This window comes from Lycorma delicatula, chromosome 1 (assembly GCF_047948215.1).
Source record: "Lycorma delicatula isolate Av1 chromosome 1, ASM4794821v1, whole genome shotgun sequence".
Lineage (NCBI taxonomy): Eukaryota > Metazoa > Arthropoda > Insecta > Hemiptera > Fulgoridae > Lycorma > Lycorma delicatula.
Genome location: NC_134455.1, coordinates 48,087,100 through 48,108,527, shown reverse-complemented (window position 1 = coordinate 48,108,527; position 21,428 = coordinate 48,087,100). Strand labels below are relative to the sequence as shown.

Sequence of the window (21,428 nt, the reverse complement as noted above, 5' to 3'; positions counted from 1 at the left end):
GGTGGCGATAGTAAAAACTGAGATAATTAAAAAAGGGTGTTTATATTCTTCTAATCTGGTTTCTTACATATCATTTGTTTTAGATAGCTGGACTGACCATTGTGTTTCAGGTGGCTGATACATCTTACATTCAGCATATAATGGGAACTCTACCATATATAAATAAAAATAAAATCTGAAAGTTTTTGTTTTTATTAGTAACTTTTAATGCTATGATGTGTTGTTAATAATTTCAAAAATTTACCCTTGATTGGAATAACTGCTGTAACATAAAAAAATATATGTATTTTAGATTTACTTTTTTTCTAAAAAAATCAGATTTATTGTAAAACCTGCTAAATAATTATAGTAATTACTAATATATTAATGTACCATTGCTACTTAACAAAAATATTTTAAAAACCTACAGCAAAAAGGGAATGTGTGTTCTTGCTTCATAAAAAAAAAATATTAAAAAATTACTGCTTCAACTAATTCAGATAAAAAAGATCAGCGACTGTAACAGAACCAACAGAACAATAGCAGATCTTAAATAAATTTAATATTATTGTAGAATTATTTTATTAATTCTCCTACAAACTACACTAATATTTTTTTTTAATAATATTGTTATCGTAATAACAGAACTCATTACCATCAACTCCATCTACAGATTTACATGTCATTAATTGATTTTCAGGAAAGTGTGGTGTGATTACACAATACTCATCAGTCTGAATGTTAAACCCATTCTAACTGTAATGTTACTATATAACGTTTTCTGCTGCACAGTGCTCAGTGAAACAATCATAGTAACTGTTTTTAAAATAATAGCTATTTTTGAACTAAATCACAGACTGAAAACAATTAATGTTCCATATTCTATAGATTTAACTTCTTGCTTATATATTGTGTCACAGATTATGTTCGCTAATTGAAGATTTTAATTACAACTTCCCAATCGCTATCTTAACTACAGGTTATTCTTGCATTCTTATTATTTGATCTGTTAATTTTTTTAGCTAAATTTATAACACATCATCATTATCATCCTTATTTTACCTTTGCAATTTATTGCTATTGAAATTTTAGATAAAGGTTTGCTTTGTTATTATTATAGTTGTAAAAATTAAGTGTGTTTTTAGTTTTATTGAATTTATTACCTGTTATCTAGTCAATTTTATTTAAATAAAATATTGATAATAGTCTGCAAAATTCTAATTTGATTTACATTTGTAAGTAGTACTTTAGTTTAATAAAAATGTTTTTGTTTCAGTTGTTTTGGATATGGATGAAGGGACATTATCTTTTGTTGTTGATGGCCAATATTTGGGGGTAGCATTTCGTGGTTTAAAAGGACGTAAGCTTTACCCAATAGTTAGTGCAGTTTGGGGCCATTGTGAAATTACTATGAAGTATATAGGTGGACTTGATCGTAAGTATTTATTGATATTATTTTAAACTTAATTTTCTATTTTTTTATCTACTATTGAGGATATATTGAATTGTTTGTAGACTGTTTCTCTGATGAAGTCAATTGTGTTTGTGGGTTTGTAAAGTCACATCCACTGTTGCTATTATATGAATAATTATTCTTCCACAGCAATTTTTGCTTCATAGTGTGCACACCTTGGCATCCTATAAGAAGAATAATAATAATAATAATATGCATAATAATATTAACAACAAAGTATATCAATAGAATCATCAGTCTTTTATAAACAGGTAAAATAATATATGTATTTTTCATTCATTATTTTTTTTTTTTAGTACCTACTTTGTAGAAAGCAAAAAATTCATGGTTGTTAACCCCGACAATGGTTTTTGTTGACATATGTTGACAGCTGAGAAATTCTTCAAATATGCTTCTGTTGATTTAAGTTGATGTGAGATTTCTGACCTGTTTTGAATTGTTTAATGTCAGATAAAGTTGACATGCGATTGTGGACTCTATGGCCTATCCTTGTGTTAATATTGTACTTGTTTTAATTTTGATATATTGTCATTTGAAGCTTCTGACAATGAAATCATATATCCCATGTGAAGTGGTTCTGAGATTACGAGTTCGTTGAATGATTTAGCCCAACGTGAGTTCTGATTGTATTCGTGTTTATTGTTGATGTTGTCTTTTAAAAACTGTTTAAATGTCTCATACAGTTGTGATTTCAATTTTTTTAATGAATCAAGTGATAGTGATTCTGATAGTGACATGCTTGTTGATCTTGGTGTTGGATCAGAAAATGTCAAAATTTTAACTTCGTCAAATCAAAATGAAGTGGATTCTGCACTAAGAAAATGCTAATTTCCCAAATGAGTTTCCATTCACTGATTCAGGAATTCAGGTACAGATTAATAATTTGAATAACTGTAAAATTTTGATTGACTGTGACATAATTGAAACAATTGTTTATAATTCTAAATTATATGCCAAACAATATTTGCAAAAGTTTTCTTGTTTCAGCATATGGAAACCAAAAAACAAAGACAAAATTCATATCTTGGTTGCTTTGTACATTATACATGGGTTGTTATAAAAAAACCAGAAATTTCTAAGTATTATACAAAAATATGTACATAGATTTAAACTTTTGTGCGGGTTTTTGTATTTTGTTGACCAGAATTATTTTCAATCCCACTGAAAATAAGAAACAGATAAAATATAATCATTTCTGTATCAAAATTTTTCAGATGTCTTCATTACAGAAAAAGATATTATAACAGATAAGAGTTGGTTTCTAATAGCAGAACAGATTGTCTTTCAAAAAATTCATTAGAATAAAAAGAGCAAGATTTGGTGTAAAATCTTATTTATTGTTCTAATCAAACTGATTATATTCTTAAAATGATCACTTACATTGGAAATCCACAGAAATAGATGATAATAAAGAAATCTGACATGCTTTATGTATAGCTATGAAACTGATGAAGGGGTAATTCGATTTGCGTTATAATATTTAGCTTTTAGGTTATAATATTTTGAAGCTTTGTGGCTTCATAATATTTAGCTTTTAGGTTGTAATATTTTGAAGCTTTATGGCTTCAATAAAAGTTGAACTCTTATTGAAGCCATCAACTTTTATTGAAGTCACGCTTGCAAATTTTCTGTTTAATAGAAAAACAGGATTGATCAGAACAGTTAGAAAAAATAGGAAGGGAAATACCAAGGTACTCATCTTTCAATAATTAAAGAAAGCTGAAATGATATGCTTCTACGAAAGCAGTGGTAAGATGATGATTCTAAAATGGCAGGACAAAATTGTATAGTTTCTTAGTAATGTACATAAACTTGATAGTGTAGAAGTTATAAGGAAGAGGAAAATGTTTTAATTCCAAATGTTGTAAATGATTACAATTAAAGATGGATGGAATAGACAAATGTGGCCAAATGTTGTCTGTCTATCCTCTGGAAGGAAAAAGAACCAAAACATGATAAAAGAAATGACTTAAATATTAAATAGATATGTGTATATTTAGTGCTTACCATTTACATAAAAAAAGGAGAAAAAATTTAGTTCATTAGCAAGAAGTCTTAATTGAGCAATTCGTAACATCACAATAAAGACATCCAGCCAAAAAAAGATAAACCTTTCAACAAAGAAAATTCTCTGCAACTTGCCCAAAAACATTTTCCGAATGCTGTACCATCTACAAATCCTCCCATTATCAGTGCACTGAATGTGATGTAGGGGTGTGTGGTTACAATTAGATGATTATATAATGGTAATTCACAGATATTAAATGTTATTTTACACAGATGTTGGAAGTCCTTTGAAATCCTGTTAAATAGCTGAGATTAACAAATGATAAAGATGAGAACAAACTATAAACACAAGATTAAATAGATTGATTGATTAACAGTTATACATAGGGAATATATTTTATACAGAAAACATATTTTGTATAATGTTTGTACTTTTTTAATTTTATTTCATTTAAAGTTTGAAACCAAACTGAAACTGTAATGAAGTGATGAAGATATCTTTGTTATGAAAGAATGAATTGAAAGGCTACATGTTAAGAAAAGTAACACAAGAATGCAGTTACATTGTACAAAACGTGTGATTTTGTTGTTTTATCCGATATTTCAGAGCATTGTGAATGTTTAGTAAACATTTATTGGCACTTACAGCAATTCTGTCATTTGGTTATTAATGAGTATGTAAGGATGAATTGGTAGAAATTATGGATATTGTTACATCCATAACAAGATATCTGATATTGTTATCTGACCAAGTTTTGTAAAATGACAACCAAACAGGAGTGTGGTAGCTAGAAGACAATATTGAGGTACTATTGAGAATTAAACTATAATCAAAAGAATTGTCTACCTTCCATTGAAAAGCAGGTGTAATGATGTCTGTGGCATCCCAAAATACTCTTGTATAGTAATTTTAATAATGTTATCTGATGGAAGGTTGTAATCGTACACACATTTATGAATAAAGGATAAGGATTGCTGAATAAATTTCAGAAATTAAATTTAAACTAATCTCACTGCTGAAGTATGTTACTAATTCAAATTACAATTATTACTATGAAAGAGTAATTTTATTCAATATATTTTAGAATTTCTTTTATTGTCAACTTTGAGTTGTAATATAGTAAATGGCATCTCTCTTGTACCTCTCAGCAGATCGAAAGTACACCTGTAACCTTCTTTTTCTGTAATTAGTGCATGGGAAGTCATACTATTTATATATATGGATGAGCAAGGGAATAAACAATTTTAAATTATATAGTTCGACTAAAATGTTTAGACTATCCGTGTGTATCCCCATGCCTTAATTTTAAACAGAAATTCATATATATATATATATATATATATAATATATATATATATATATATATATATATATAGAGCCTATATTAAGAATTTATTCAACAAAATGTTTTTATCTTCATAATTTAATAGAATTATGAATAAACATTGCAATCAATATTTTCATTTCTTTGCTTTTGAAGTATTTTAATAACTGTGGCAAGCATTCTTGTAGAGCAATAAACAACTGTGGGATCAGTGGTAATCAACATTACTGAATTGTTCATTGCATTGTATCTATCAGAGTATGTAAACTTAACTGTATGTCGTTGTAATACACTGAGTTAAATTACATTTAACTAATTTAGTTGCATGTGGTCTCAGTTTTCTGGCTATCGTTTATGTTATGCTGTTGTGAGCAGGAAAGGTCTAGCAGGTTCATTAACTTTCACACTTAGATTCCCCTCATGCAATACTCCTAAATTTGTAAACTATAAATGTGTGTTGGCTTGCAATTAATATTTAAATAATCCTTTTTTTTTTATAGACATGCGTTATGGTACTTAAATGTGCATTTTTCCTTGAACATCATATGTGTTGAGATTTATTTATTTAATGTAGTGGTTTGTTAGTTTGATTAATTGTAACTTAAGGAGAGATTTTATTATTAAATGAAATATTTGTAACATTAGTGAAAATATTATTTAAAAAAGAAATAAATAAAGACAAATTCAATGTTATTCACCTATAAAAAAGTGTTCTTATCGATCTATAATCCAAACAAAAAATTTAAAAATAACAGCTGCTTTTTAATTTTTACATGATTTTATATTGCAAACCGTTTTGTAATTGACAATAGATGACTTCGATTACAACAAAATTACTTAATATTCCTTTTATCTGTCATTGTTTTTATTTTCTAAAAATAATAATATTTTACCCTAAAGTTGAGATTTTATTTTACCCCTGAAGCTGAGCTCTCTTCAACCTTGTATTTTTTAGCAAATACAATTTTTTTTAACTCTATTAATCTTTTGAGAATTTTATTTCAGTTCCAGTTCCATAAAATTATTTATTATAACATTTAAAAATAATTTGTATGGAAAAATTAAGACATGTATATCTTTTGTGTATATCATTTTATAAAAAAAATTTGTTTTGATATTTGTTGGAGCAGTTTTGGTAAAATGATTTTAATCTTATACATCTTTTTGAAGGTTACTTTAAAATTAAGAATTATTTCCATATATTAACAATATAAGTTGATGCTTTTGAATGTAACTATTATCAAGAACATGTCTGTGATATTGTCAAAACCAGATGTGACTAAAATTCATCCAGAGCTGACAGAAGTTTCTGAAAAAGGAGTGTTGAAAGAAGCAATTGCAGAAATGGTGTCAGTTACTAAAAAGAAAAGAAACATGTATGATAAGTAAGATCTGGATACCCATCTTTCATCTCCAAAGAATTGAAAACTGTTGTTGGTATGCACATTCAATTAATCAGTAGATTCACAAATTATGAACTTCACACAGTTTTTCCTATTGTTCTGTCAAAATTGATTGTTTACAAAATTGTCAGTAGATATGTTCACTGTTAGGATTTGTGCAAGGTGGTTCCCGAGAATATCCACACAAAAACTCAACCAAACCGAAGGAGATAAATCCTTAGATCTCATAATGACAGGAGATGGGACATGGATATCTTGCTACACACAGAGACTAAATGACAATCTTTTGAAAGGCTCACTCACACTCTGATCAAAACAAAAGAGTTCAAACTGGAATCTTTGATTGTGAAAGTCCAGTTAGCAAGTTTTAGTACTAAAAAGACAGAAGAAGAAGATAATCTAAAGAATTATCTGCTTTAAGGAGAAACTAAGAAGGTTCTGAAAACCCAAACAAGTTATATTTAGAGAACCAGTTCGACGTACTTACTAAAATAGTGTGTCTGCTTCATGATAAAGTATATTCTCGTGTTGTTCACAGCATTATAGAACAGTTGCAAAGGTTTCAGTGGATTGCAAGTTTGGATCTGGCAAAAAATTTATTCTTGCAACAAATTACAACATGGAGCATGTTATAAACCTTGTGATTATGAACTGAACTCTATTTTTGCTGTTACACTCCAGTACCTACACTATTAATTTGTTTATGGACATCCATATTGTACGTCTGATGTACTCTGATTAATATATAAATCCTTGTGGCAGGTATGTGAATAGCTCATGACACGTAGGATGATAATAGAATTGCTCACAGTCTATGTGATATGAGCTAGGACATACTGTGACTGACTCGGTGAATTGTTCTCTTTTTTGTTCACACATGAATTTTTAGTGTTATCCTACCCTTTCTAAATATGTCAAAACTTAATGGCAGTACCTCAGCCGAATCAAGTCATCCTCAAAAATCAAATTTCACTTGTTAAAAAAACTGTTCAATCAGAATCACATAAAATTGCCATGAAAGTGTCATTTTGGTTATAATAAAACCCAAAATCTAAACAACAAATAGAAATTAAACTATTATCTTATAAATATGAAAAAATAAATTACAGAAAAACTTCTTTTACTGTTGTTTGCTTTAAAATTTCTTGCTAGATGCAGCAGTTTTTACCCAGTTTTTATAAGGACAATTTTATGACTACTGCGAAGATATTGTTCCTCACGTACAGTATCATTTTTAACCTAATAGTGATAAGTTATAACAGCTGTTTTTTTTTTTAACATTTCTCAATACATTGAATTTTTTGTTTCGATTGAAAAAGATTATAACCAAAAAGTTAGAATAACATAACTTTTCTGCATGGCTGCAAGGGTATACACAGGTTGTTTAATGTTCAGTAATCGACAACAGAAGTAATGTGTGACTGGCAAGCTTTTGAGCTTTTGTGGTGAATTAATTCATCAAGCAAAAAATAAATTATGTACAGAGCATAAGTTGTCCTTTTGGATGCATTTCTTTGTCTATGCAAATTGATGTAATAACTAATAATTTTAAAAGTTATTATTTTTTTTGCAGTTTTTCATTGTAATGTGACCAATAAAGATAATAACTTGCTTTTGGAATGGATTTTATCCATCACCTTATCAAGCTGTTAAATTTTTACAAAATTAAATAATGTTATATTTGTAAAAGAGTTTGATTAGGACAAAAGCTTCATATTCAATACAAAAAAAAAATCGAAAAAATCGAAAAAAATTCATAATGTATAATAGGGTAAATAATATTAAAAAATAACAAATTGGGTTTAATGTGGTTTAGTCATTTGTTAGTACTAAATTATTTTGGGATTGCATTAACAGAGCACAACATCATCATCAGATAACATTTTCATAAGAAATCAAATTACAAGGTATTGCATTTTAATTCAACTAATTTTAAAAAATTTTATTGCATCATTATTTTTTATTTTGATGATATTTTGTATATGATAAGTACCCACCTTGCAGTAGCCAAAAAATACTTTTTTATATTTAAAAAAAAAAATTTTTCTTGAGTAATAGACTATTTTCTAACTTGCCAACAAGTAAAAACAGCCATTTTTGTCACTTTTTCCATGAGCTGTAGCATTTTGTTACATAACCAAATCTTGTAATGTTTACTGAAGTTACGTTTACAAATTGTTGTTTTTTTCAAATTTTGGGCCCAAAATATATAATGAAGGGCTTAGGGTAACAAGCCTGTGTTTTACCTTTTAACTCTTAGGTACTAGTAGTATGTATAAAAAAATTTGGATTGTTACTGAATATCCTTTATTAAAATTGCCGCCAAATTGTATGATTTTGAAAATGTCTCATTTTTGGATCCAAAAACCACATGTGGGACAGGTGGCAAAATCTGAAATTTTTACAGCAGTAAGTACTTTTTATATAAAACCATATAAAATTTATTTTTTTACTCAAAATGGACAAGTTATGAAATCATCAAAACCACTATAAATACTTCCCTCCTGGTTAGAAGGGACCTCCCAGTCCAGGTAACCAGGTAACCTCCTGGTTAGAAGGGTAAAAATACCCTTCTAACCATGTATTTTTTCAGATAATAATGTAGACCTATTATACAAAATATTTTGATATGACTATAATGAGATAGCTTATATTCTAGATAGTTTGTTACGTAAAGTATGACTCATACACACCAACTCATCTTTAAACACAAAAGTGAATAGACATGCATGGACATGAATGTTTGTGTAATCCTGAATGTAAACATTGTAGAAGCCTCAGTTACTGTTTTGATTTCAACGTGGATATATTGTATTGTTGCCGTGTTAATACTGTGATTAGGTAATGTACACTTGTTTAAAAAGTAATTTTATTAGGAGTGAACTTTTCTTTTATACGGTATCTTTTATTTTTTATTTTATTAGAGAAATCTTTATTTTAGCTGTAGATAGACTGGGATAAAACAGAGTGAGGTGCAATTGATAGTTTTATAATTTATACTAATTACTGTATTGTTATTGTAAGAACCTTTGCATTTTATAAAAATGGATTATGGAGTGTTCAATTGGCATTCACATTGAAACAGTTTGACACAAATTGACTTACAATAGATCTTCAGTATTGCACAATGTTTTAGAGTTTACTGAACAGCAAGTAACATTGATATCTCTAAGAATTGGTTGTACTGAAACAAAAAATATCTACTTTTCATAAAATTGAATATTTAGATAAATATTTTCATATTTATGAAAAAGGTTGCTCTGACCCATTTAGCTGTCATACTAAACCAATTAAGAAATCTCTTTGAGAAATATCTTTGACACTTTCAATAAGCAATCCAAATTTAAAATTAATACCAGGCAGAGTACTGTGTACAAAATGCTTAAACAAAATACAAAAACCACAAGATTATATACAGAAAGTGAACCGGAATTTCAAGATACATTTGAGCTTCAGTGAGTTATATTCGGATCAGTGAGTAAGTTTGTTTAGCACTTGGCATTTTCCCTGTTAAGGTTCAAAAATTATCGAGTAGCGCAGAGGAACCGATTTAAAAAAAAATAAAGTTACAAAAATTGTCGAGACAGTTACCAGTAAATTAAACGATTCCTTTGAAATATTTCTACAGAAAAAACCAGTTTAGTTCTACAAATTTATGCTTTTAGGTAGGAAATATGAAGAATTAATCATTAAAATAAAATGAAAACAGTTATATTAACCCAGGAAAAAATTAATATTTTAAGTTTATTACAAAAATGTTCCATTTTTTGAATGGAACATTCAAAAAATTCAAAATAAGTACGGTTAGTCAGTACTTAGCCCGTCAATCCAAACAATTGGTTAAAACAAGTGGAATTTTACCACAAATTGGCAAAAAGAAACCCAGTCATGTAATTGTTGAAAATGTTATTAAATGTGTCTAAGATTTTTACCAGAATAATGAGCACAGCCAAATGATGCCAGGCAAGAAGGAATGTCTCCGTAAGACAAGCTGATGGGAAGAAAATTAATATTCAAAAATGGCTTATCTTACTAACTTAAAAAGAATTGTACACAGCCTTCAAAGAAAAAGATAATTTAAAAATTGGTTTTTAAAAATTTAGTGATTTTAAGACCTAAATTTTGTGTTCTGGCTGGTGAGTCAGCTACTCACTCTGTTTGTGTGGGTGTTACCCACCAGAATGTAAAATTCATGCTATCTGCTCTAAAAATGAAATTTGATTATAAAATTTTTCTTTCAACCTTGGTATGTGATATAGAAAATGAAAAGTGCATGCTGTCGCAGTGTGAAAAATGTCCAGGCACTAATGAAGTGCTCAGATTACTGCAAGAGCTGGATGATTTTGATTCTGAAATTATCTTTAAACGGTGGATTTCTGTAGACCGTTGTGAACCAACTACTCAAATTCTTTCATTTCAAGCGTATTTAGATAAAGTTACTGAAAATTTAAATAATCTGAAAAGGCATCATTTTGTTGCAAAGAAACGAGCTAATTTCCTCAACATTAAAAAGAAAAACTTTTTGGAGGGTGAATGTATTGTAATAGGAGACTTCTCTCAAAATTTTCCTTTTGTAATACAGAATGTTGTCCAGTCATACCACTGGTCAAAAACTTATGCCACAGTACATCCACTTCTCATATATTTTTAAAAAAGAAGGAAAATTATAAAGTCAAAGCTACTGTGTGATTAGTGAGTTCTTGAAGCACAATACTATATCGTTCTTCTGCTTTCAAAAGCAAGTTATAAATACAGTAAAAACACTATTATCACAAGTTAAACAATTTTTTTATTTTCTGATGGCTCCTCGCCCAGTATAAAAACAAAAAAAAATTCATAAATTTGTGCTACCATCAAGAAGATTTTGAAATCGCAGCCGAATGGCTTTTTTTTCTTACCTCATACTATGGAAAAGGACCATGTGATGGTATTGGTGGAACTATAAAAAGGACTGTGACTAAAGCAAGCCTTCAAATGACAGTCAGCAATCAAATTGTTACACCTTCTGAAATGTACAATTATTACAGACAATATTAAAAATGTAACATTTATTTTCTGCTCTAATAGAGATTCAAGAGACTGAAAATTATCTCAGTTCTTGTTATCAGGTAATCACACCAGTCCCAGAATTAAGAACCTTTCACAGTTATGTTCCAACAAGTCAGAAATGTATTCTGAAAGTCCGGGCAGTCTCTGAATCAGAAACATTTACTTTAGGATCATTACACAAGAACATTAGTGTTTCTGATTGCTTTATAGGTTTACAAAAGTCAAAATGTAAAAATTATGTATGCTGCATATACGATGGCAAGTGGTGGTTAGGCGAAGCCATTGAAGTCAAAATACATGAAAATGAAGAGAAATGTTGAATGCACCTTTCCATCTGCAGGGTCGTGGTACTTCATTCAAGAAATCATTGAGGGATAATCAAACATGGGTTCAACTGGAAAATATTTTAAAGATTCTCATGCCTTCAGAGCTTTTTTTATCAACTACTGGAAGAGGACACAACATTACACCAAAGATGAATGATGACTTATCAGTTATACTCAATAAAAAAATGACAGGAGCAGTAAGTTATATTAAGTTTGTTATCAAAAAGTGGACGATTTATTCATTACTTCCTTTAACAGTAAAATAAGGTAAAAGTGAATTGAACAACTTGTTAAAGTATTTGAATTGTTTATCATTTTGTAATTGACTATTTATTAATTGTCAATTTATTTATTCTATTAGGTTTAGTTGTAATTTTTATAATCTGAAAAAATAAATAACATTACTATTTTTGGATACGTTGCTTATTATATATATATGTCGGAGAGGCGAGGAGATTTGTCAGGGATTCAACGTTTTGTGCTTCACTCATTCCCACCATTACAAGTGGAGAATATATCAGATTACAATAAAGTTCAATTAATAAAAATGAGTAGATAACTCGTACAATGAAATAATTACAAATGATAATTATCACTTATCAATAACTCAGTAGCACACGAATTACAATATAAGATTAATTCAATTTAGAATTCAAATAATATTAAAACAACTTGCGATAGACCGAGGCTCAGGGAAATAACGAATTCGCGACCACCAGGACGTCTGTTCGATCTGGGTTCCAAAGCAAGACTACCCTTTCTCCATATTCTCAAATAATATACCTACTGCATATTTCCTTTTCCTTATTAATTTTATGATACCCCTATCGTCCTGGGATCCCGACTACGTTGACAACCATGTGCCTACCTAGCCTAAGCCTACCGCAATAAAACAATTTAAACCTTATTTTACAAAATATTACTAGTAATAATACATTTCTTAAAACTACTAAAAATACAGACATTCTAAAGAATATTCTCATCGTTTTGTCGGAAGATACTCCACTGTACTTTATTCTCCGACATATATATATATATGTATATTTTAAGATTTAGATTATTCAGGTAAATTTCAAACAATTAATTTCATTGATTTTTAATCATAAGATTTTTACGTTTCACAGAGAGCAACATTTAAATGGCAGTGCTTGTCTAATTGGAGACACCCAAATATCCCTAACCTCATCACTGAATGAAAGTAATTCTATATAAAATTGATAGCAAGCTGAAAAATTAATAAATAAATGTAATATAAAAGATATAATTTAAAAAAAATTATAATAAAATTAATAATACATAAACAAATAATTGTAGCAAATAAAGTAATCAACAATTTATAAAGTCAATTTGTTTAACTTTCAAAGGTTTGCAATTTATTAACATCTAGCCGTACCCGCCACGCTCGCTGTGGCACATTGTGGTTGCATGGATGAGAAATGAGAAACAGAACAAAGCATACATTTCATAGAAGTTTAATTTTGCAATACTTGTGGATATACAATAGTTTTTGTTTTTCCACTGTCTGCGTAGATATAAAGGCTATCTGGTTTGCCGACTCGGGAACATGCACATACAGTTGTTCATGTGAGAAGCAATCCGCATCTAAATCTTTACCACACAATTCTAAAGATTGACCTTGAGCTTTATTGATTGTGATTGCAAATGCCAATCGAATTGGGAATTGCAATCTTTTAAATTGAAATGGTGTATCGGTCGGGATCATGGGTATTCGAGGAATGAGGACATCTTCACCTTTGAAAGGCCCCGTTAAAATCGTTGCTTCCACTATGTTATTCATCAATTTCTTAACTGCAAGTCGCATGCTGTTGCAGAGTTTTGGCTGATTAATATTCCGCAACAGGATAATTGGCACACCTATTTTCAATTTTAATATGTGTGGTGGCATCCCTGGCAGATCAAGTGAGTTTAAAAATTCCGTTGGATAATTAACTACTTCATCTGCTTCCACAACGATGTCTATCGACTTATATGTAATTTCCTCACTTTGAATGCTGGATTGAATAACATTATTCAGTTGATAGACATCTTTATTCTCTGCGGCAAGGATAGCTCGTTCACTGAGCCAATCGTGATTTCTATGATTAATTTGAATATCAGGAAATACTTTTTCGATCAGTTCCTCTTTCGATATTACTAAATTACAAAAATTATAAGGAAATGATATTCGTCTAGATGTCTCATCGACTGGCAGCTGTTCGTTTCCAATGTCCAGTACCTGTCGTGAGAATACCTCAGCTGATGGATCATTTCTGAACTGGACACGCATATTTGTAGTCAACTGCAATGTACATACATGTCGATCGAGAAATTACCGGCAATGTTTGCCTAAAATATCCTGCGAGCAATATCAAAGCATTGCGTTTCCACGCAAATCTCGTAAAAATCGATCAAGAGCTTTAAGCGATTTTTTATTTGCCATCGTACATTCATCCCAAACAATGAGTTTACATTTTTGTAATACTTTTCCCATACATTTGCTTTGGAAATATTGCACGTGGGAGTCTCGATGATTTGCATGTTTAATGGCAACTTCAGAGCTGAATGCGCAGTCCTTCCACCTGGTAACAATGTCGTAGCTATTCCAGACGAAGCAAGAGCTAAGGCTATGTCATTTTTTGATCGAACCGTTGCTAGAATCAATCTAATGAGGAATGTTTTCCCAGTTCCTCCTGGCGCATCCAAGAAGAAGGTCCCCCCAACTCCGTCATTTATCATTTGCATTATGCGATCATAAATGTCTTTCTGTTCACGCATTAATTTGGGAATGGTTGATTGGACATGACTGAAGATCACCAATGTTGTAACTCTGTTCACGGCGTAAATCCACATCAAATGAAGCAATCACAGCTCGGGTGGGCGCTGGCATTCCCAATTGACTAAGAACTTTATTTGCATTAGCTAAGCACTTGTCTTCAATATTTATCAATGCTTCATTGTAAATGCCTTCTGTAAATTCAGACAAAAGTGAATATTTAACCTAACAAAGGATTTTTTGGTCATTATGTAGGGATATTATTTTCTGTGTATTTGGTTATTTCGACTTTTTTTGTTTGCATAGTCTTAAGTCTATCTGGGCTATAAGAAAGTTGGGTGTTTTAATTTATTTACTGTAAGTCATCCTTCTTGGTGGCTTTTCTTTTTGTTTTGGTGTTTTTTTTTTTTTTAATAAAATACAGATGTTTTAGCTGTTAAATATAATTCAAAGAAATTTGTTAATTAATCAGTTGTGATTTTGTTTACATTGGCAACGGCCATACAGGCTCTTTGTGATTGGTCGTTGTGTTTGACAGCGACCATCTTGCATTGATCTGATTGGTTTTCCTTTGTTTACATTTCCATCTGATTTATTAGCCTCTTATTTATTAAAAAACTGTACAAATTAAAAATAAATAGATAGATTTATTAAAAATAGATTAAAACAATCTTTGATGCGGGTTATATATCGTGCTAAAACTTTTTTTTATCGTGTTTTTTAAAAATAAAATACAGATGTTTTAGCTGTTAAATATAATTCAAAGAAATTTGGTCGTTGTGTTTGACAGCAGCTATCTTGCATTGATCTGATTGGATTTCCTTTGTTTACATTTCTAAATTAAAAATGTACAAATTAAAAATAGATAGATAGATTTATTAAAAATAGATGAAAACAATCTTTGATGCGGGTTATGTATCGTGCTAAAATTTGAGCTCAATCGGTACAGAACATTTTGAGTTTTTAAAGCGTACACAAACGAACTTAACATTAACATTTTTATATATATAGATTATATTGGTTTCCAATAAATTTGACAAAAGCTCTAGTTTTCTGTTAAACATATATAATTTGGGGACGCATATTGACCTTTTCTTCTTTATAATAAGAAATTTGTAGTTTTTGTGACATTATTTGTGAAGCAAAATATTTTTCACAATTACAAAGAATTGCTACAAAGTCTACATAAAAGACTTTTCCTTTTCTTCTTCGAGTTTCATAAAATGTAAGTATATTCTAAAGATGTATGGTGGTAATACTCATCAACGTCAGTTTTATGAAAAATTCCATACCTGACTGGGATTCAAACCTGGTAGTAATTATGAGTAATTATTCAATTACTCTAAATTAGATTTATTTTTTATTTGAGTGAATAAAATGTAGGACTGTTTTTACTTTTCTAGAAAAGAAATAAGGAATCTGCTGTTTAAAAAAATCCCAAAAGTTTAGTAATCAAAAAATATTTAAATCAAAGTGCAAAGTGTTATTTCCTACTAAAGTAGAAACAGGAAACTTTTCTTTTTTCGGGACAGGTATTTCATATTTTTAGTTTTAGGGGCATAGTTCAATCAATTCAGTCAACATTACAACCTTATTAATTGTAAAATGTCCCAGCATAGCACAGTGTAATGTAGTGAATTATTATGTTCACTTTTACACTAAGTACTTTTTAGTAAACAAGCTTGCTTTCAAAGAAGAATGCAGTGTAAAAAAAAGATAGCGTGGGTGCATGTATTTACTCTAAATTTAACATTATTTTAATTCACTTTAACTTATTGTTTTGTAATTGTTTGTTACAGCGGAGCCATTACCTTTAATGGATCTTTGTAGACGAGTAATTCGTCAAAGAGTAGGAAAACAGCAACTAGAGGAGAGAATCTCAGATTTAAATTTGCCTCATGCGATGACAGTTTACCTGCTCTACCGTGACCGCAGATAACAAACTTCATCTTTGTTTTTCGGAGAGAGTTCCCCGACACACTAAATTATTATTCATGTTACATCATGTCTTCATCAGAGATTTATTTTTTATAGTATCTCTTGTCTGTAATTTTCTTTTGCTGGTCGTTATGATATATATACTTAAAAAGTTTTTCTGTTCTGTGTTATAATTCAACAGAATTTGTTCTGAATTAAAATTATATAGGTTGTTAAAATCAGGCTAATTAATGCTTTTATTTATTTTTGCAAAGTTTATTTCATTTTGCTGGAAAGTTATTAATATTTACATGAAAAATGTATTTCTTACCAAAGAGTATAATCATGTATTTGCATGATTATAAATTGAAGACAGATTTCTTTATATCGACTTTAATATGGTTATAGTGCAAGCAATAGTTTTAGTGTTGAGTGAGAACTCTCTTGTCTACCTCAGGTGAGCTAGATTTGACTGTCCCCCAAACCTTCTCCAATATATTATGAAGTTATGAGTGAACTTGAAGAAATCTACCTGTACCCAGTGACTTCTGATCGATTGGTGAGCAAGCGGTATGGGAAATAAAAGGACACAAGTGATCATTGTGCTAATTTTTTTTTATTTCATCTTCGACAGTTTCTAAGATCAGTGGACTCTTGAAATCATCCTATTTCTTCAATATAACTCTATAAAAACATTTTGAACTTATTTTTTAATTTGAGTAAGTGTTATAATGTGCGTGTGATTAAAGCTGTATGGAGATAAATATAAACTTTTTATTGAGTGTATTGATATGTGATTTTTTTGTGTTCAGGAGAGTCTTTTATACTCTTATGACTGAAGTAGTTTTAATGTGGACAAGTTCAGGCTTCCAGAAGGAGCTTCCTCTGCATTTAAAATAAAATAGTGTCAAAAACTCTTCATTGTAAGAGGCGAGCTATTCAGTTGCGTGTTAAATGAATGTTGTCTGGTTTTGTCTGTCTCCAGACTGCTTCAAAACTTCGCTATTATAATGATAATTATTATTATTATTTTTCTGATATGTTTGTGAATCTGGAGTTTAAACATTTGTGATTTGTGATATATCCAAAGTGTATTTTCAATTTCATTTTGTCATTAGATAGATGGAATCATAAGTTTCATATCAGTTTTGTAAACAAGATTCATTCAATTTTTCTAATTAACTATGGAAAGGAGTACAGATATAATTTTCTTACGATGAATAAACATTTTTTTAAATCATTCTTAGTGTGAAAAAAAGGAACGGTATGAAATTGTACAACACCATTTTTCATTTACGTAATAATAGGAAATGTAATCATTGTAATAGTCTACTTTAATTAAAGAGATTCAGATTAAAAATTGTAATTTGTAAATATAGAAATAATTAAATTAGTTACAGTTTCACAAACAACCAATTCATTGCAATGACTGATAATTAAATTTTGTAAAGAATTAATCTCAATACAGTTTTTAGTTCGTTACATTTATAATAATGATAATAATAATAATAATTATAATTGTAACAATAATAACATAATAATAACAATAATAATAATAATAATAATAATAATTAATCGTTGCAGATGTAAAACAAATTATTTTATGTATAAATTATTATTATGATGAATTTCTAATATTAATCAAGTTATTAATAACATTTTACATTTGCAGTTGTAATTGCAGTGAATGAAAATTTGATAGTATGCTAATATCTGTTTGTCAAAAAGCAGATTATATTAAGTAGGTTTTGTAATTTGTAAATATTAAAGAATTTCTTCTTTTATTATTATAATTATTGTATTTGTACTTTTATTAGGTTCTAATTTTTATTTGAGCTGCATGTGGTGTGATCATTGCAGGTTGAAATATATATAAGTTCTGTCTGGCTCCACATCACCTTTGTACTTTGTACACAGTCATTATTTATCATTGCATAATAAATTTTTAATTAATAAATTTCAGGAGCCGTAGATAATTAATATTTAACACATTTGACTGATGTTTTAGATGTACTACTGTTATAATGTAAAGTGATCTCTGTGTCATATTGTGATAAACAATTTGACATATTTATTATTATTATTATTATATTATAATTATTATTATTATTATTGTTTTATTTTTAATAACATATCACAGTGATTACCATATTATTTTTTACTGTATATATTTACAATATTTTTTTTGTTTCAAACTGATAAGACTATAAAGTACAATTGTTAAATATTACTTCAGTGGCAGTGTCATTCTTCCACTTGACTTTTTTCTTCTTTTTTTTAATGTGATGACTTATTAATTATTAAAATTAAAATATTAAAATTACAGTAACTAGTTCATACAGTATCCATCAATTGTTCTAATCATTGAGCAAATAATTTTTTTTTTAGTTGTTTGACTAATATTGATCAGTGAAATTTGTTTTTATTCACTGAAGTTGAGATTGTAGTTTTTTAATGATTTCCATTTCTTACTAATTGTGTGCATTGAAACTTTTTTTTTAGTAAGAGTACATGTCTAATTTATAAAAGTTTGATGTGGAAAAATGATCATTGAACTGAAAAAAAAAATGTTTTGGCATTTTAAAATGATTAAAGTCAGTCAGTATTGATGTGTTTGTTTTGTATGCAATGTTTTATTACCAGATAAAGATTTTTTTTTTAGAAGCTTTTCCAGTTTTAGATCTGAGGTTGTATAATAATGTGTAGTACAATTTATGATTACGTATTTTTTTATGTTAAGATCTGTTCCTCATTTATTGCATCTAAGTCACTAATTTTTTTTTTCTTTTTTTTATGAATACATTTACATTTTAAGATAACAGCAGTTATAATTCATAAAAGCATGAAATATTTTCATTGAGTATGTTTATTAACTGTGATTTGTTTATTATGCAAAATGGAACAGTCATTAAAAGCTGTTTATCTAGTACATTGTAGCTAGCTGATTTAGCATTTTATATATACATATATAAATTTATTATTTTTGTTATGTTGATTGTGGAGCGACCCTAATTCTCTTGATGTTTGTAGAAAATATGTAACAATGTGGCTGGATATAACTTTATTGTTTATTTTATTTTCACTATTTAAAGTATTTAGCATTTTTTTCTAATTCTATTTGACAAGTAAAAAAGAAAATTGTGGAGATATAGGTAAATTGTCAGTCTTGAATACTTAGCTATTAGTTGAAATTGTATTTCAGCAGTTAGCAATATTTTTGAAGGATTATTTTATGAATTGTGTAAATATTTATTTCATTGTGCCCATTTTAATGCACAAATAATTTTAAAATGTCTATTATTGCTAGTACTATAATTATTGTTTATTTATTTGTGATAAATTTTAATGTATACTGTACTTTGCAGTACTTTTAAATATAATTCACATTTTAATGCAGTTCTTTAAAAATGCTTTTTTTAATTTAAAATATAAATTTTTTATATGTTACAAAGTATAGATTGATTGCTGGTGATAACTAGAAATGGCAATAAATGTGAATGTGCGTATTGTTCAATTTTTTTTTAATTTTTAATCCTTTTTTATTGTAATTACTTATTGTTAGAATATAATGTTCTGTCATTGTCATTGTAATCTTAGCATGATGAGGATGTGAAGGTTATAACCCTCACTCTAATAAGTCAAAATATAATCATTCTTGAATTTTTATTATAAATAGTAATTTGTATTGACTTAAAAGAATTATCATATTATTATTGGAATAAAGTCTGTTTATTTTTTCAGACTTTAAAACTTTGTACTCCATATCAGATTTACTGCCACTGTTTTAAATAAGTAATGTGGTTAAATGGGTTTTTCAAGATTTTTTTTACTAGCCAATAAATTGTTTATGGTGCTTCATAAGGTAGCATTGAGGGCTTGGTAATATGTTGTTTCACCGTTGTTACATTATTTGCATTTTTATCTCTACGATATCTAAATATGTAGCAATCTTTCTCCATTGCTATGAGAGCAGCATTATTAATTGTGATTTAGTTTCATTTTTGTTTCTTTATATTTGAGCTTTATTTATTTTGATTTATAAAATTTGTTTAATTCACCCAACATATAGTAAAATCTGGTAAAACTGTTGAGATACTTTTAATTATTATTAAAGCTTTACTGCAACACATTTTCATCATCTTATAAGTAAAAGTTTAAGATTTCAACTTGTCTGTGGAAGACTGTTATTAGGTTTGAAAATTTTTAACTAATTTATGGTTTACTTTTTGAATTTAATGATCTTTCTATGGATATATTAATTTTCCAAGTTATTAATGTTTATATTCAGAGAAATAAATGATAAAATTGTATTAATCATTTAGTTTGATTTTTCCTTTTATTTCAGTTTATTTTTTTCTTTTGTTGTATAATTTTAAGAAACCACATAGCCTATAGCCCAACGTGTAGAAATAAGTATATAACAGAAAGTTGAAATTAAAATATTTTATTTGTATTTAAAAAAATCCTCTGAAGTGCTTAATTTTTGCCCAGCACATAGACTTCAGCTGAGGTCAAATTAATGACAAAAAGCATCTGACAATATGTGTGGTACAGATTGACAATGTGGGATTTAGAATTCATTAATTAACTAATTTCCTATTAAATTAAAATATTTCAATTAAATATAATATAAAGCTTTTAAATTAATATTAAAAAACTTATGAAATTTAACTACAAATATTCATGTTTCATAAATTCAAATTACATTTTTTGCAAATACACTTATAAAATTAGTTACATTATAAAATAGATATAAGTGAAAATTTAAATTAAATAATAAGTATAGTTATTTGCAGTTCGGCTCCTGAATTTGCAAAAATAACATTTTACTATACAAACTTACTAATCATTTTTTAGATTGTTATTTTAATCTATCTTCAGTTTGCAAGTTTAATTTTCCTCCATTACATTTAATTTGAATGTTGGTTAATCTGGTATAATTTGTTTTAAATTTTACAAATTATTACAAAAATATGTATAAAGAAACTTTATTTAAAGGGCAGAGCTGCTTGGGTTAACACAAGGTTTAATTATTCAAGAAGTAGCTAAGAGAGTAGTAGTGCTCTCAGGTTGTACTGTACTCTTATGATGTAAACTTGGATATAACAATAGTTGGTGTCCTATCATTTTTCATGAACAGTTATTTCTACTAAAGAAATTTTTTCTTATTACAAC

The 21,428-nt window shown here is 28.4% G+C and overlaps 1 protein-coding gene across 6 annotated transcripts in view; it reads left to right on the top strand.

The window, feature by feature from the left end:
- gus (splA/ryanodine receptor domain and SOCS box containing gustavus) overlaps positions 1 to 20,563 on the top strand; it is a 507,417-nt gene extending 486,854 nt beyond the window's left edge. For all 6 annotated transcript variants that reach the window (XM_075354552.1, XM_075354536.1, XM_075354547.1 and 3 more), the window contains 2 exons: positions 1,256 to 1,414; positions 16,136 to 20,563. In XM_075354552.1, the coding sequence (XP_075210667.1) occupies positions 1,256 to 1,414; positions 16,136 to 16,275 (299 nt within the window). In that variant the 3' untranslated portion in view covers positions 16,276 to 20,563. The remainder of the gene's footprint in view (positions 1 to 1,255; positions 1,415 to 16,135) is intronic.
- Positions 20,564 to 21,428: the final 865 nt, after the last annotated feature.